Source organism: Tympanuchus pallidicinctus, unplaced genomic scaffold (genome assembly GCF_026119805.1).
Source record: "Tympanuchus pallidicinctus isolate F22 unplaced genomic scaffold, pur_lepc_1.0 scaffold7, whole genome shotgun sequence".
NCBI lineage: Eukaryota > Metazoa > Chordata > Aves > Galliformes > Phasianidae > Tympanuchus > Tympanuchus pallidicinctus.
In genome coordinates, this window is record NW_026294791.1 from 15686813 (window position 1) to 15705005 (window position 18193).

Genomic DNA, 18193 nt, shown 5'->3' on the forward strand with positions numbered 1-18193 from the left:
CTGAATTGATTACATTGATGCACTACCTTGAAGAAAAAGGATTACAAGAAGAAATCAAGTCTGTAAAAACAATATATTATAGGAAAATTATGCATAGAGTGCCAATTCATCTTCAGACTTCGCAGCTTTGCAACAAGCCACTCACTACACTCTTGACATTGTTAAAACAAAACACATGTACATTGGAAAAAACGTGGAATAAACACCCAGCTGGTAACTGTGTTCTGTATGAGCAAAAAAGAGAAACAAATGTCTGGATACACCATGGACACAACTAAGATATGACCAACTTACATTATGTAACAGCATCTGCGCTCAAGTTGCTAAATCTGCAACGGCAGTACAACAGGCAGCATTCATTTTGTTACAGGATGAATGTTAACACACAACTCATCTATTTAGAAATTACTGGCCACTCAGCGCCAGCTGATTTTATAAAAAACTCCGCAAACATCTTTTGGAGACAGAGTGAAGTTGAAAGTTGCTTTACTGTCTCCAGTACATTAGGTCTTAATTATAGCAATTTCCAACTAAGACTGCACTTTGAGAGAAGTATCAACAGTCGTTTCAGGAAAAGTTTCATCCAAGTTAAAAGAAAACCTTGTAGGGCTTATCCTTTACTGCCTTTCCATATTGCATGTACATGACTAAAAGAGAAATTATTAGGGATCGGTTAAGTACTTAGTTATGAAACTAAGTCTGGGATGAAAACAACAGGTAGAGCTCTGGTGCACTGATGGAATTGAACACTTTCTTGCCCAGTATTTTTAGGCTGATCTCTTACAAGCAGTTTACTGTTTAGGTAGTGAATACCCTAACGCTCTTCTCTGTGCATTTTTTCCATTCAAAGACGGTTTTTACTGCCATTTCTGAACCCAAGCTAGTTCTGCAGTAATAGCACTGAAGTTGTCTTCTGTCACTAAGACAATCAGAGCACATAGCAATCGGAATCTGTTGAGCAGAAGAGTGTCTTTTTACTCATTTCACACAGACAGCAGTAGAGAGTAAAGCAGAACCACACTTTGAAGTCAAAGTTTATCTTTGTGAGACCACAAAGGAACAGCTTTGTCAAAACCTCAAATGATTTTGAGATGGTAAATTTAAGATGACATTGTCAAACTGGAAAATAAATTAGTAGTGGAAAACACTACAAATTACAAACACAGAAGCATGCAAATTGTCTATTCATGTTGTTTACCTTACATTCAATCTCCGCTTGTCTACGTTTTGCTTCATTCAGCTGAGCAAGAAGTCCTTTGTTCTGTGCAGTAAGATACTGTACCTTCTCCTGCAGGCTGGTGACCTCCAGCTCTGCCCTTCGCAAATGGTTATTATTGATCTGACTCTGACATTTATGATAAGGAAAAAAAAAGAAAGCACATCAATAAGAGATGTTTCATATTAGTTTACCTCCCTAAAGTCTGACAAGACAGACTTGACAGATCATTTGCTATAAAAAAAAACTTGATGGAAAACATTGAGAATTTTTTAAATGAAGTCAAAAGTTTGCATGACGTTTGTTTTTCACAACCATGATATTTCAAGGGTTCTTAAATAGAGAATTCACTTTAAGAACAAGAACGTAAAGTTGCTGTACACATTTCTACTCATCTTGCACTTACGTAAGTCAAAGGCTTTGTGAACGTGCACCCCAATTACAATTACTAGCTGGTGCAACCACAGAACATCAAGTATATCAGAAATACTATATGCACACTTCTTTAACCACTGAAATCCTGGAAGATCAGTGCTTTAATACAAGACATTTTTTACAGGAGGCTGTGCATAGATCAATACAATCTGAGAACCACTGCATTTGTTTCAAATGACAGCTCAGCAACATAAACACAGACTCAATGCTTAACACTGAAGCAAGAGCAACCTAGAGGTCTTGAGGTTATTGCATGTAACCCAGAGTGCAGGATACCTATGCCCCCTACTGACTAAAACAAATAGAAAGGAAAAACAACAAAACATACATCAACAGTATTTACGTTTAAATACAAGTTTTAGAAGGCACAAAAACACCTTTATTCAGTTAGTGTAGAATAAACTGGTGCCTCTATCAGTAGTAAGCTACCACGTATTGTATAGCCATTCTCTCCCTCTTCAATACCACATCTTGATACATGGGAAGATTTCTCAGAGACCTGTTACAAACACTTATCAATCAACAGCACGTTCAATATCAATTCAGTGGAGAGCTCACAAATTAATATGAATGTACCAATTGTACGTTGCACTTTCAGATTTGACCACTTAACTTGCACTACAGTTACAAAAAAAGGATCTTAGCAGATAAGTTGTTTCTTGCCTATTCTGCACATTTCAGTAATGCTAAAATACACTTCTTAGCAGGTGAAAGGTAAAGCTTCTGCTGAAAAGTGACAATAGGCTATTGTTACACCAAGATTCCTGCTTAGTAACCATATTCAGGCTTTCAGGAGATGATCTAGTACTGGCAATTTCACAAGAAAAGCACTGTTACTTTAAGACTTGAAATTACAATATGTGAATCATCAATTAGGTAAAGGTTTGTGAAGGTGGAAATACCTTAAGCACACTTTTGTTAGCATCCCAGTAACAACTGAACAGATAAGGATTCACACACATTCAGAGTTTACCAGTTAATCCAAGTAAGAAATTGTGAAAGCTTAGTCCTGTAAGGGGACATTAAAGTATGCTAGATTGATTGTGTGCACTTGATTCTCCCTCTCAATCTAAGATACAAAGAAAAAAGCAGTTAAAAAAGAGACTATGACATCTTAGAGCTAAAGTCATCCCCATAAATGGTACAGACCATTAAATGGTATTGGCCATCTGATGCTAGTCTGGCAGCATTCTGGTCAATTCATATGCTAAATATCATACCTGTGTTTCCATCTCCATCATTCTTTGTTTGGTTTCTTTCAATTCAGCCTGAGTTTCTGCTTCTCTCAGTCGGACTGTCATCAGCTCATCCTGCAGTTCATTCACTGTATTTTTTCTCGGAGGATCTTTCCACCTCCCAGTGGTGCGAGCTAGGTGACGCTAAAAAAACCCACATCATTGCTGATATCTCATCTTTCCTGGTGTTCTCTAATTTCACTTAAGTAATCTCCTTTAAAGAACTCCTTGATGTCTCAGCTGTACAATGCCAAGTTGCTCAAAATGCTACTTTTAGGTCTAAAAATCTAGAAATCTATACAAGTTTTAAGAATAGAGCATTAAAAAACCGAAGGCGGTGATTCCCAACTAGATTAAGTCACAGGATTTCAAATACATCCTGAAAAAGAGCTTTTAATATTTACTGAAGTGGAAGTAATGATGGGATATTTCCTTTCTACCAGGATGGCTGGTTGTTAGTACAGGCCTTTGTCATCTGCAACAGCTAGAGAACAACTTCCAACATACTTCTGATGTTAGTGATATTTTCACAGTCCACAGTCACTAGTTCCTACTTAACATCTCAAGATTTTCTTGCCTTGTCATCATCCATTAGAAAAGAAGAAAAAGAGAAGAGTCTCTTGGTGCCCATACCTGCCAGTGTTCCTCCAAGTCTTTGACTTGCTGCCTTAGTTCTTTGAGACCCATCAAAGCTTCTGCTTCTCTGAGTTTCACTGCAATCAGTTCTTCTTGTAGTCTAGCAACATTTTCCTCATCAGGGAGAGCACTGTTCCTCTGGAACAAGGAACATCCTCTTAAACATGCATCTGAACAAAATATTGCTTAGCAAGATCCACTCCAAAACAAAAATATGAAAACTCCTATTGCTAACCAAAATTTCTTAATACATCTCTTATAAAGTACCTAAAAATATATCTAATGACTACAAGTATATTTAAATTGTCCATTTCACTGCATATTATCCCTCCCAAAGATTATTTACACTACTTTTGGCACATTAAAAAGAAAAGAGAAAAGATTATGAAATAATTGACAAAAATAAAGCAAACGAGGAACAGAAGTTACACCTTTAGAGTTACAGTTCTTACTCCGTTTTACAGAAAAAAATAAATGGAAATTTAAGTTTTGGGAAGGAGATAATTTGCTTTTGAAAAAGAAAAGGTATGTTGATAAAGAAACTATGCATTAATATTTACTAATAGTCAAGAAAGCTCTTAAGTGAAAGTACATGGATGTATACGAAGACATGAAAAAAGCAGAAAGACTGGAAAGCGATAAACAAAACAGCAATGCACACCACAGAAGTTACTTAGGAAAAGTGACCAAAGAATGAAAGTCTGGGGATAAAGCAAAAACACTAGAAGGGAAGGAGGACAGCTGCCCAGCTAGTTTCCTTTTATTGAATCATTGGTCACCAAACACTCAAAGTTCAATTGTGCTTTATCATTTTCTACTGTACTTCTCAGTTGCAATTTCTAGCAAAATCAAGTATTTAGAGACAGTGCTGGGAAAGCTTCCAGTTTTTCCTGAGAGCTGAGTGTAGTACTTCAACATTAACACAGCAAAGTCACCATTTACTAGCATGTTCCAAATCATGGGCTGTAAGCATTAGCAAATCAAGAAACTAACTGTTTCTTAATGTTTACATTCCATTCTTAATGCTTACAGCCATTCAAGTCTCAGGTTACCGAGCAGAGTTTTTCCAGATTACTGTTAGTGACATGCCACATAAAGAGCTGTATTTATAGAAACTGAGGGGAGTTAACCTGAGTCGCTTTCTCACATGCCTAAGTTCATTAAAGACTAAAATGTTTCTTGACACCCAAAGTTTGCCTGGTACATCATTTTTTCCCCACAACTCCAACATCTTCATATTTAAAGTTTTCAGTATATGCTAACTCCCATAGCTCAAGAAAAGTGGTATTTCTAAATTTTTAGAGAATCATGGGTATGAACCTTCTGGCTGTCCCAGGCCACAATGAGTGGAGAGGGACTGTCTTGGGCAGCATATAAAATAGATAACATAGTTTAAATATACAAGTAATAACACATTTTAAAATGAAATATTAAAACAAAGAGGACAACAAAACAAAACTAGCAGATTGGACATGGATGCTAGATTCTGACCTCTTACCAGTGTAACTACAACACTACTACTCTGTCAGATTCCCAGTCAAGCTCTTTAAGTAAAATCTTAACTAGATGAGTCCTGTGAAGTTAACTCGTAAGTTTTGTCCACATTCTTGAATATGCAGCTTTTTCAAGTTTTCATAGGGAAATAATCTCCCAAAACAACAGAAGAGTGCGCTTTAAATAAGGTCAATTGGATTTTTCTATTTTCTGTGAAGAAAAACCTGACAATAAATTAAGAATAAAGTGCCTGACAGATTGTTTGAATCCAGCTAGAGTTCTGGTGTCAGAAAACTACAAAATGACTGGCACCTGAAAGGCAGCAGAGTTTCATGCTAAGGACAGCAGATACACTTTCCTGCCCATAACAGAAAGTGGGAGATACTCAAGAACAAGACTGGGGAAGGGCAATCTTGAACTCCTCTTTCGTGTCTGCTCCAACTACTCATAACTCCACATCACTTCAAGGCTCACCATAGGCTTGCTACTCATTGCAGAATATAGTTTTGAAACAGCTGATGTTTGCTGTTAAGACCCTACCAGAATTTGCATTTTCCAACACAGGCACAGGAGAAAGCAATCATAGGCCCTTCTCAGTGTAAACATCTTGTTTAGTTTTTGTTACTGTTTTTTGATATTTCTGTTTGGTGTGGCTTTTTTTTTTTTTTTTTTTTTTTTTTTTTTGCTATAATCAACCACAAATAACTACAGGGACCCGCATTCCATCTCTAGAGCTATTTTATACCAAAGATCCTGGGCTTGGTTTACCTTTTCCATCTCTAGAACTTTATCTTGCATCTCCTTCAGGGCACAATGGGATTCTGCTTCACTCAGCCTGGCTTGGACCAGCTCTTTTTCCAGCTGTAGCACAAAGTCTTCACTGTATCGTGAACTGCATTTATGCTACAAAGTTTGCAGAAATATATTTAGTATGAAGCACAGATAGCTCAAAATGGGTGTCGTGTCAGATTTGAAGTGAAAAACCATACATTCAAATGCTTAAGACTAGAAATACTACTTTAAGATACAGAAGGTCTACTAACAGGTCTATCCCCACTGATGTATGTACAAACCCTATTACTACTCTTCTGAAACAACTTCAGCCATACAAGACCAAAGGTACAGGATCAGACTGAGACCCCTCTGAGTACTCATGAGCAACGATTCATGCCTTCTTCTCAATGTTATCTAAACTAGGGAAAAATAAAAATAAAAATGAAGGATCTGTAGCTATTTTGTGGTGTGTTGAAAAAAGGCTTAAGGTTAGCTATTTACAAGGTTAATATGAGGACTTCTCTTGATCCCTACTCAAACTATGATTCAGCAGAAGCCTTCCATAACCTTGAATTTAAAATAAGTCACGTATGCTTCAAAGCACTGTTACTTGGGCTTGCCTCTTTATTTCACTCCAACCTTTAGGCTCCTATTTACTCACAGAATATATATTCTTCCTTGTAATATATTTTTAGGATAAGCCCTATGGCTTCCATGAATTTCTATAAAGCCATATCTTGCTTTGCTTTTGCATCAAACAACTTAGTTTGCTGAGTTAGCAGAGAAGTTTTCAGTTATGTGTGCCGCTATTAGGATATAACATTCCCTGCTTTCACTCACAAACTTCACTAACAGACCAAACAGGAATTTATCACACACAATTGCATGGCCACAGAAGTACTTTCTCATTTTTGTACTTGTATATGCCAACTACATCTAAACCGTATTTGATCAAACTCACCTGTTTACAGATACATTTTTATTACATTTCTTAAAATACACAGGATATGAATCCACAGAATTACAACAGAGGAGTATACACAAAACACTACAAGGCAAACGTAACCTGTGCAAACAGTTTTCAGCATCACAGAGACTGTCCAATTAAAAGTGCTTGACTATTAGCTGCACAGCTGAACGCACCAAGAACACTGCACAAAGATATTAGCTTTTCCTTACACAACACTGATTTAATATGTACTATTTTCAATCTGCATATTGTCTTCACACAGCAAGTAGCAGAGGTAGCCCTGAACTGAAATGTCAGGAAAGGACAGACAGACAATGCCAATGTTTCCAGAATCACTGCATCCGATAGGAGGGCATCCATAGCACATGAAACAATATGCAGAGACACAGAACACGCAACAGCTTTCTTCTTCCTTAGCTGTTTGAACAAGTTTATCAAATGACATAAACAGCAACTTTGATGGAGCGGTGGACTCTGTTTCTTGCTTCAGATTCCACAAGCAAGAGAATAGGAAACAAAAATGAACGCAGCGTGCCTGCTTTGGAGTCCTCTAGACTTTTCAGGAAATGGAGTGGAAATAGTGGATCTGAAGAGCTAAACTCATCCTGATTTGGAAACAACACACGTGAGTAATGTGAACAGTTTTGGACTCACGACTTGTTTTTTAAATCCGCCTTCAGACTTGGCCTACTTAGGACACAGTTAAATGCTTCTAAATGCCTAGCCACAAAGCAAGCACCAAAAGCAGCCATGCCACTCCTTTAAACCCAGTCTTGGCGGATTGGCAATAAAGTATAACCAAGATCAAAATAAATGTTTAAAAATATTCAGAAGCTCAAAGCTGTGATTTTTAATTTTTAAAAACAACTTTAGGTTAAATCACTGACAAATTTATAATCAAATTGATGTTAGAAAATGCTACTTTGTTTGCTAAATATCTGTCTTTATGTGCTTGCCTTAAGCCCTCATATTTGCATCAAAGAACACCACAAATCTACATTTCTGAGCACCATTCCAACCTTTTCACTATAGAAACACTTCTTCTTGATGTATCTTCAGAAGGTGCCTCTATAACCTGAAATACTAAAAACCCAGTTTTACAATCATTTACTCCCAAATTAAATCCTTGTGCTTAGCCTCACATAACTGGATTTATTTTTTTCCAAATTATTCTTTCATATGTCACATAGTAAGATTGCCAAACATTCCTAATATTACTTTTGTAATGTATATAACAGTATCTGTTTGCAAAACACCTTTTCTATACTGCCCTGTTAACTTTGCTTATACATTTGCACACTAACCATAGCACTTCAATGAATTCAGTATTTTTGAAAATTCAGACGTAAAGTATATTGTAAAATAAAGTGAATAAAATAAAGGAAAACCTTCAGTAAGGTTGTGACGTTCATTATAAGTGTATTCTTCCTATGTCAGTTACCACGCTCTTCATTATTAGTAATTCTGGTATGAGTTCCTGAAATGAAACTACTGAGAATGCAGTTGCTGTGACTATAACCAAACATATGGCTACAAGTTACCCAGTAAAATGCATATGCTTTCATCAGAATATTTAGTCAATTAAACTTCCAACTTGTAACACACCTGGAAGGCTTTCTCAATATTAAGAAATAAAGCACTTTTAGCTTCCTGAACTGCCTCTTATTCAGTAAATTCAATTCTCAAGCATTCAGACCGATGATCTGGCTCATCACTAAGAATTCAAGTATTTCTAGGAAAGACTGATATTGTTTTCTGGAGGTATGTTTAATGGGCTGAAATCCTTAGATTATTTGTTCTTATATATCCAACAAAAATCTCTTTTTTAAAAAAATCAGAGAGAAAAAAAAAAACAGCAAAAAAAATACCCCCCCCCCCAAGAGCATCTTAGAACAGTCTCACTGCCCTCACACCTAATCCCTCAAACACCACTGCCCTCAGCATACCTGAGAACAAGGTTTGTCAGGCACAACTCCATCTATACAGATCACAGTTGATCAGCACTACAGAGAAGAAACAAATAGTGTTCCTCTTAATCTCCCAGTTGCCCACCACATGGACAAGTCTGTGGCAGATTTCTCTGTAAGACTGCACTTGCCACAGCAGTAGATTGGTATCGTTTTCTTCAGAGGCATTTAGACAAATGAGCTGAAGCACTGAACTCCAGTAGTACTTCAGAATGGTGTTTTACTTTACAATTGTTTTTCCTAGGTAGCAATACAAGAAAAGTACACACACTGTGCACTCTAAAACCGTTACACTGTTAGTCGCTCCACAGAAAGATGTAAAAGCTAGCATCCCAAGTAAAATGACATGCAAAGTCTCCATCTCAAGCCTTACTATTTCATGCTTCTTTCCCACTTCTGTTTCCAAATGACCTAAAATTTTTTCAGAAATATGTAGAACATATTTGATGACTCTTAATATGCAATTCATTATACGAACATCAGCACAACTTTCAGGTCATCTTGAGATAAGAACTATAGCAGAAATTCCATTACTTATACTGGGAAAAAATGGTAACAAATACCTCTAAATAGATTTAAGTCACTCTGTTTCAACTGAAAACTCCCTACAAATATTGCAATACAGAAAAAATTAAAGCTGCATGTAATTCGGACTTCAGTTGTTGGAATACAGTCAGAAGGATGTTCTTCTACCCATCTCAATCCCCACCCCTAAGGAAAAGTGTCAGAAGGGAGCAATTCTTCAAAGGCACACACATACTCTGTAGGATCTTCAACATTTCTGGTTTTTTTTTTTTTAATCCACCCATTTTGTGCTCTCACAGCACAGCTATAAATACGCCTCAGGTAGCATTTAAACACAAATCATAACTTTTTTTCTTTTTTTTTCTTTTTTTTTCTTTTTTTTTACTAAGGATAGGTTACCTTTCTTACAAATACTGAGGCTTGTTATAGTGTTCATGCTACTAAATACCATGTTGAAACAGAACTCATAACTGGAAGAGATTCAGGCTACCAAGGATGCATGATAGATGCTGTACCTTCAGATGAGGAGACCAGCTATGCAGCCATCTATCAGTACAGTCTGCATTTATTTATTTAGTTATTTTTGCTAACCATGAACAAAATTGAAGTAACTGGAAAAAAAAAAAAACAATCACCACCAAAGCAGCTATGAAGACGATACTGGAAAATGAGCACTGCCAGGAGCCACTGCCACTAGACACTGGTAAGAAGATTTACTGGGGGATTCTGCTTGAAGTGAATACCAGAACTCAGACAGAATGCGTGGCTTCCCACTAGGTGGTGCCCGAGGTGCAGCCACCTGCCGCCCCCCCCCAAGCAGCTCCCGTTGCTTAGGGCAGAAGTTCCACCACCTTAATTCAGTTGCTGTCTTTATCACCACAGCACAATTTCTTGCACTTCAAAACCGTACTGTTTAGTGAGTAAAAACCCATCTGTAATCCCAACACTGCAAACAGCCAGACTATTTCCTACTGTCACTCTCTCACATAAGTGGAGAAAAACAAAGCTGCAAGCACACAGGTTAGGAAGTATGGCTTAAAATTAGTTGTTTACTCTTGCATTGCTTTCTCTCTATTCCTGCAGTACCAATTCAATATCTTGTACCCACAGAATCAATATAGAAACAATTTTGCAATTCAGTTTCCCATATCTTTGCTCAGAACCATTAGGAATTAACAGTCACTAGGACTCCTCCACTAATACGCACTCCAAGAGTATTATTGTTTGCTTCCAAATTACTGTCATAATTAGACAGTAGAAAGAGGAATACTTCTATTCTATGAACATTTGGCATGCTATACATATATACCATCTTTGAAGTGAAATACAACTTCCACAGCCATCATTTTGCCATGCTTATTCCTGAAGAAAATACAACTAAAGTTATCAGCATTACACATTACAGTGTCACAGCTCAATTACAATGCCCAGCAACTATTCCAAAAGATGCATCATTTGTACAGCTGAACACATTAAACAGACATAACAAACTACTGTTGTATCTAAGTTAACAGTAAATCTGTTCTCCACTTCCCAAAAACAAATGCAAGTACCTCCAGAGATTTGGCGCTGAGTAAAATAAACCATTGTGCTGCCCAATAAGGCATTTATTAAGTAGCTGCAGAATGCTTTAGTTCTAAAACATCACGTTTCATGTACCTGAGGTGTCTAGGGCTCTGAACAAGTTTTGTACAAGGCAGTACAGGTATGGTCACACCAACACTGCAAACACATAGCTTACCCACCAAGTGAAGATGGCATAAGCAGCCTCCCTCTATTGAAAAAAGATACCAAACTCCTTGCAAGTGGCTTAGGGAAAGTAACTTCAGCCTCACAGTAATGGTCTAAAGTCTTGCACATTACACAACCTAAAATTCATAGTACATACAAACACAGTATTTGCCAAATATAGCAGCTAACATATTTTCCTGTTCCACCTGCACATAAATCCACACCTTTTAATGAATTCTTGTGCTGTCTCCAAAGCAAGGGATAGCTACTTTGCTAATGTTTTGCAAAAGAAGTAGGAAAGCATGCATGTAACCAGAAAAAACCATCAATATTGAAGCACGCAACTTAAATGAGAAGCTAGGAAATGGCATTATCAACTCTCAAGTTTGAGTATTCAGACAGACGTAGTTCGCAGTGGCTAGAGTTCTTAGACATGAAAAGGTTGTGTGTTGGTTTTGGTTTAGAGTGGTTTTTTGTTTTTGTTTTCTCTTTTTTTTTTTTTAAACTTACATTTATCCAGGGTATGAATTCCATCATCTATCAGTAAGAAGAGATCAAAATAGCATTTAGTCCAATTTGTATACTTCTTAAGAAGGAAAATCACAATACACAAGCATTTGTAAGGACAGCACAGACACCATGTCACAATGAGGAAAAACAAACACAAGTGAATGAAAAACATGAGATGATGTGCTGCCAGGCTCCTTACCCATTGCTGCTGCTGTTGGAGCTCCCTGATGGTACTCTCAGCTTGCTCCAGTTTAGTATTGGCCTCATCACTCTGCTGTTTGATGGTGGCCAGCTCCCGTTTTATGAGGTAGTTTTCCTCAGCCTCCTGGGCCCTTGTCACTTGTCCCTTAGGACATAATTATGTGGGTTTTTTCCCCTCAAAAGCAATTGAGGACAAATCCAAGAAAGACTGCCTTTGCAGTACTCAGGTGCATATTTCGGATTGATTTTGCAAACAGCATGGAATACAATTAGTAGGAATTTTTGGATAATGTAGTACTAAGCAGCTGCTTTAGTACCTTGTTACTAAGCTTGATATCCTTTCAGCAAGCACAATTGTGTACCTGCATTCAATAGAAGTCAATTCATGCAATATTACTCAGCTGTACATGCAAAGATTTAAGTTTGCAATATTCAATTGAAGTGTTAATAATGTCTCAATCCATTTGAAACAAAAATTTCCACCAGAATTACATTAGGTTAGAAAATTATTATAACGTGCAACTACTGACTTTATATTTTTTAATTTTTTAATATATTAAACAACTTTCTAGTAAGAGATTAGCTATATATTTATTCCAAATCAACAAGGTAAGGATAGAGAGCAGCATGCAAGTATGCATGCATTAAAGCAGTTTGGTTTTTCTGAAAGTAGAAAGAGTCATACAGTAAAAGACTAGAAGACTATACCTGTATCAATCTATCTGCCAAGGAAGCACTTTCCTACAAAGGAAAAATTCAGATAGGAATAAGGAAAAGAAAAAATAAAAGAGTGATAATAGTGACAAAAAAAAGACTAGAGCAGAGAAAGAAAGTGTCCAAATTCTACCCATTTTTCTATACAGGCAACTTGTTTTTACAAGTTGAGCTCTTATGTAAGTTAAAGCAACTCAGGCTGGAAATCGCAGGAAGCAGCCTTTTACTGCAACAGATGTAACGAGTCAATCTTTGATACAAGCAGGTACCAAAGCCAGACTACTTCTTTTTTACAGGAGATTGGTTATTTTTCTCTGAACACTACCAAAGGAAGGCATTTCAGCACAAAGGCAACTCCACTAAGCGCACAGACATCCATGCAGAACTAACGCTTCCACAAAGATGAAGCACAGAAATTAAACAGTGCACACTGAAAGACCTAAGTAGAAAATTTCAACTATGACAGCTAATATTTTGTTCCAATGAGCTTTAGCAGCAACTCAAACAGTTCACAGAGTCTTTTCCCTTACTGAAGTACTACAAACAAATGTGTGCAAGCTGACAAGCACTGTATTTCCTCCACCCTGCTAAATGTACAATTTCATTACAGACATCTGCACTCTACCACCCTTGTAAGCACCCAATTTTCACAGATTCGATGGTACTCTATTCAAAGATAGTTAAACCATCCAGAATCTTATAAAAATTCCAAGGACAAAGTTTGAGCTGGTTATAGGAGCTATCAGTTAAATGCAGTAAGGTTGCATCTTAAGGTGTCTGTCATTACAGTATGCTAAGAAAATCACAAGTAAATCATTTGCGAGGATGAGGAAATAAATTTTTACAAGTTCCCAACAAAAGAATTATATGAGGCTTTTTTTTTCTTTTTTCCTTCATGATCTGTTCTTAGATGCTCTGATGACAAGAATTTTGGATGAGAATAACTAATATAGATGATTTTTCATTCTGAAGCTTTTCAATTCCAATCAGACCGGGATATTCTGAAAATGAATCTTGAAATTTTAAACACAGAATTTACAGGCACATGAGCTGTCAGGTGGCTCATCATTGAGTTCCTAGCAAAAAAAAAAATAAAATCAAACTTTGAACCTCTGCAAATCAAGCATAAACCAGGGACATTTACTATTACAAGTCCACAAGAAAAAAACACTAGCATCATTTGCTACAGAATTAAACATATCAGAGTCCGTTCCCTTCAGTTAGCTTTACCTACAAATTCAAGATCTGAAACAACTAGATACATAAAATTTTTGGTCACAACTTCTTTTCACAAGATGTCCCTCACAATGTGCATTTTTTTCCCAAACCACAGTTTAGAAATCACAATTAATCACAATTTGACACAGGCTGTTAAATCTATTATGGTTTCTTGGAGAAACATCTGAAATACAACACTGTTCAATTATTTCAGATAAAATTTAGTCTATCCTTTCCCTCACTGTGAAGCAATTCTTTGTAAGTCATGAACATTCAACTTCATTTGCTGAAAGACAGCTATTATTTGCAATTAAAAAGGGTAAGAACATTCTCATGCTAGAGCACACCTTCCTAGATTCAGTCTGTCACACGAAGCATGATATCAACACAGGAAAGCTAAAGTACAATGCTTGCATGCTATCAGTACATAAGACAAAAGTTATCGTGCACACTTGGACATTATGTCCAGCTACAAAGAAGCCTAACAAAACCCTATTTTAGACTATATCCATGAGAAATTATTTTCCCCAGCCCCCTGTACCTGTAATTTCTACAAAAATTCCAAATCACGTAAGATGAATTAATAGCTGACAGCAGCAGACTTCTGTACTAAACGTGAATGCTGCAACAACATCCCTCTACTGCTGTATTCAGTGACAACAATCTTTCACCTTCACTTCTCTGACCATTCAGAAGCCTGTCATTTTGCTCGTACATAAAAACACCTAGCAACTTCAGATTATCAGAAGTGAGATTCTCTCACAATAATCTCTTTTCCACCCAGGCATTACACCATTTTATGTAGTCTTCTGTACTTTCATACTTCTAGTTGAGGAATAAAATGCTACAGAAACCAGATATTGAAATTGAACATTTCAAATAAGAGCCAAACATTCATAAGCACTGACCTTAACAGCTTTGTTATTGCCATGCTTTTGGCTAAGCACTGTTAGTGAACATTGTAAATCAACCGGAAACAAATAGTAAGTTATGAGACCCATTTCATACAATAAGATGACTAATCGATATAATTAATATAAATAACAGATTCAATTTGGTCACTAGCTTACTCACTTTCTCTAATGTTTCAATGCGCTGTTTTAGGAGCCTATTTTCAGTTCGCAACCTCTGAAATGGAAACAATTCAGAACTTTAGTTCTCAGGTTATGGAAGTCTGATAAAGCCAAGCAGGATAGCTTAAGAAAATGAAAACCAAAACATCTTACCACAGCTGCAAAAAATCAATATGAATACCAACATGAGCAGTGATACTTGTTTTAAACAGCCTTTTCATTTGATGTACTAACTCTAGAGGTGAGTTTTTACAGCTTGACAGAGCAAAGATAAGAAAGGTATTGTGCAATATGAAAGCAACTGTATTGGTGCTATAAGAAGGTCAGTGAACCACAGGGCTTAACCACACAGCACTATTAGCCTCCTCTTCATAATCAAAGCAGGACACAGTCCTCATGGAGAAGGGACATGAAAAAGTAATCCCTCCATTAGGACAAGTTAATGAATGCTACAGAGATTCTCCTTTTCTTCTCAATAAAAAGGATAGTTAATTTTTTTTCTTGTCAGAAACTATATGAACAATTATTTACCTCCAAAGTAAGAAATAGTTGTACTTTTTTTATCTGATGTATTTCATACAAATCTTAACATGATAAGCCACCCCAGCAAGCCCTAATCTCAAGTAAAGAATGCTACCTGTCTACTATTTGTTTACAAGGATAAAAAAATGTGAAAAGCATGGAAAATTTCTGTGCTCCCAGGTGCACGTTCACTGAATTTTTTCTGAAGAACTGTTGTCTTTAAAATTGACATTGAAAGACAAATGACCAGAAAGGTATGGCAAGAAGGAAGGATACAACTCACTCCCTCTAAAAAGCTTAAATGTGAAAGGAAAATACAACAAAAGCTTATTTATGTAACAAAAGCAAGTCAGTAAAAGAACCTAAGCCTGTAGGAGCAGATCTTAACTTGCAGGTTATCCATATCTTACAACAGAGCATTGTGAATGAGGAGCTCTGATGAATGAGGTTGTCTGTAAATCAAAGTTTAGTAGCAGAAACTAACGAGAACTATGTACAGCACATCTCCACTGATTAATGCTCTTCAAATTTGTTCACCAGAAGTTTCACAGTCAAGTGCCCTTTATGAGCAAACAGTCCAATGCAAATGCTGAAAAACAACAATGTGGGAACCTCAGTTACATGTCCAGCCACACGTCCTTCCTTCTAGAATTTAAAGAGGATCCACAAGAAAGCTGGAGAGGGAATTTCTTTCAGAGGCAATAGAAAGAGGATATAGGGCAATGACTTTAAAAGACAGATTTAGATTAGATATTTGGAGTAAATCCTTCATTCAGAGGGTGGTAAGGCAATGGAACAGGCTGCTCTGAGTCACTGTGGATTCTCCATCCCTGGAGGTTTTCAAGGCTAGACTGGATGGGGCGCTGGGCAACCAGATCTATGGAAGGTATCTCTGCCTGTGTCAGTGGAGTTGAAGCCAGGTGATCTTCAAGAGGTCCCTTCCAAAACAATTCTATGTTACACAGATCAGAGACACACAATCCACATCTAAGAACTAAACTTATCTGTAAGTAAATTTATAGAGGCTCTCTTACTTTAATTTCGACTTGTTCTTCCATTTCTTTTGTTTTTATTGTAGTGTATTCCTTCTCTAACCTAAAAAAATAGAAATAGTAAAGGATAATTAGAAATGTTACTGACAACTTAAGGGATCTAATACCTAACAAGCAACAAGAAAATAGATACAGGTTATACTTCCTCTGTTTAAACAACCACTTGAAAGTTGCCAATACAGTCCTCCTGTAAATACTTGGACTGAACATTAAAATTAGTTTAAGCACAGAAATACTTCTGCAGACATAAACAGGCTGGACTACATAGTGAAATGTGGATGCTTGCTTGTACAATCTTTATCAGATACAGATTTGAAATGGCAACGATTTGGAACAACTATAACCACTCAATGCAGTTACACAACAATCAATTCAGTACAGTCAAAGGAACACATTGCTGGGAAGGCCTGGAGGACAGAAAGATGCAAAGAGATTTGAGGCAAGTCTTAAAACTATTTTAGTCCCTCTCAAGCAAGCTCCAGAATTGCCCTAATGAAAAAAAACAGCAACAAGAAACGCAAGCTGTGATATCCAATGCCTCTACAAAAGGCAATCAAGTAAGTTTAGCCTGAATTGTAGTGTTTTAAACTGCAAGCTTTTATATTAGTTTTCAGAGAAAGGGTTTGCCCTGCAAGTTTGGGCACTATGGTGGACAGGATTAGTAAACTTATTTTGAAAGACCCTAGCACATCTGCTCTCCTTGCACATCACAATATACTACAAGCTGCCTGCCTTAAGAATTGCCCAACTTAACCCTGGAAAAGCACAAGAAAGGTAAACTGATTTATCAGTACGATTTACAGACGGCAGAAAAGTGAAGACATGCAACTAACCTTAAGTAGCAGTATTATACTCAGGATTTCAAACTCAGAATCAGGATTACCCTTACAATTATCCTCCCCTCCCTACTTCACCCTCAAAAAAACAAACAGAAAAAACATCAAAAAGCTACACACTACACACCTAACACCACCCCATCCCACAACAGATTTTCTATTCAAATCCTCTTTACAGAAGCTCTGTAATTTTCTGTAACATGCAGCTTTCCTCAGAAGCTTTAGTTTTTAAGTGAGATTTGATTATATTCAGGAACAATAGCAAATACCACTTCAGTAGAATTCTTTTGCAAACAGTACTTCAGTTTTTAACTCTTCACAGTATAAAACCAACCCCCCAAAAAGTTAGACATGGAAAATTCAGAGTGAAGTAATGAGTAACTAGTTTTGAACAAACAAACAATAACTCCAAGCAATAGTATCATCTTTTCTCAAAATGTTATACCTACTTTTTCATCTTTTTTGCATTGTATTTGACTTGGTAAGATGCCTGGATTAATTTGTCTGGACCACTGTCAAACTGATGTGGAATGACCTTTTGAAAGTGCTAAAAGCAATCAGAGCACAAGATTACATGTAATTAATAACTGCAAATAAACACACACCACACACATCTCTTAAAATATTACAATCTTAACTTACCTGTAACATCCCTTCCATGTCAAGTTGCAGTAATTCTGCTTGGTTTGTCTGAAGTAGTGCTAAACCTACTCGAAATACTATCTCCAAACCCTGTAAATAGAAGTTAAAATAATATTCAACAATTATTCACAGTATTGTCAATGCTGAAAGATGATTCTATTATTTAAGAACATTGGAAAGCTCACCCAGTTTCCCAAACAAAAGAAAGGGAAATCAAAAATCTTTAAACAACAGATTGATCCTGGGTTCCTTGTTTTGTACTGAAGACAAATAGTCAGGCTACTTGCCCTAACATCAGGTCCTCTCCAGAGTGCTACCGCACTTCACAGGAGCTTTATCAATAATTTTAAATACATTTGGTACTAAAATGTAATGAATTAAAAGAGAAACAAGGTACTTACTTCTCAAGAAAGGTATTTTTGTTTCAAACAAGGTATAACAT

The 18193-nt window shown here is 36.7% G+C and overlaps 1 protein-coding gene across 10 annotated transcripts in view; it reads right to left on the reverse strand.

Moving 5' to 3' along the window:
* Window positions 1-18193, reverse strand: part of EVI5 (ecotropic viral integration site 5) — a 64216-nt gene that overhangs the window by 29777 nt on the left and 16246 nt on the right. For 9 of the 10 annotated variants that reach the window (XM_052666532.1, XM_052666533.1, XM_052666530.1 and 6 more), the window contains 10 exons: window positions 17752-17841; window positions 17559-17656; window positions 16256-16316; window positions 14701-14754; window positions 12403-12435; window positions 11693-11839; window positions 5785-5919; window positions 3520-3660; window positions 2872-3030; window positions 1199-1345 (listed from right to left, as the gene is read on the reverse strand). In XM_052666532.1, coding sequence (XP_052522492.1) covers window positions 1199-1345; window positions 2872-3030; window positions 3520-3660; window positions 5785-5919; window positions 11693-11839; window positions 12403-12435; window positions 14701-14754; window positions 16256-16316; window positions 17559-17656; window positions 17752-17841 — 1065 coding nt within the window. The remainder of the gene's footprint in view (window positions 1-1198; window positions 1346-2871; window positions 3031-3519; window positions 3661-5784; window positions 5920-11692; window positions 11840-12402; window positions 12436-14700; window positions 14755-16255; window positions 16317-17558; window positions 17657-17751; window positions 17842-18193) is intronic. The other variant, XM_052666531.1, reaches the window with a different exon arrangement.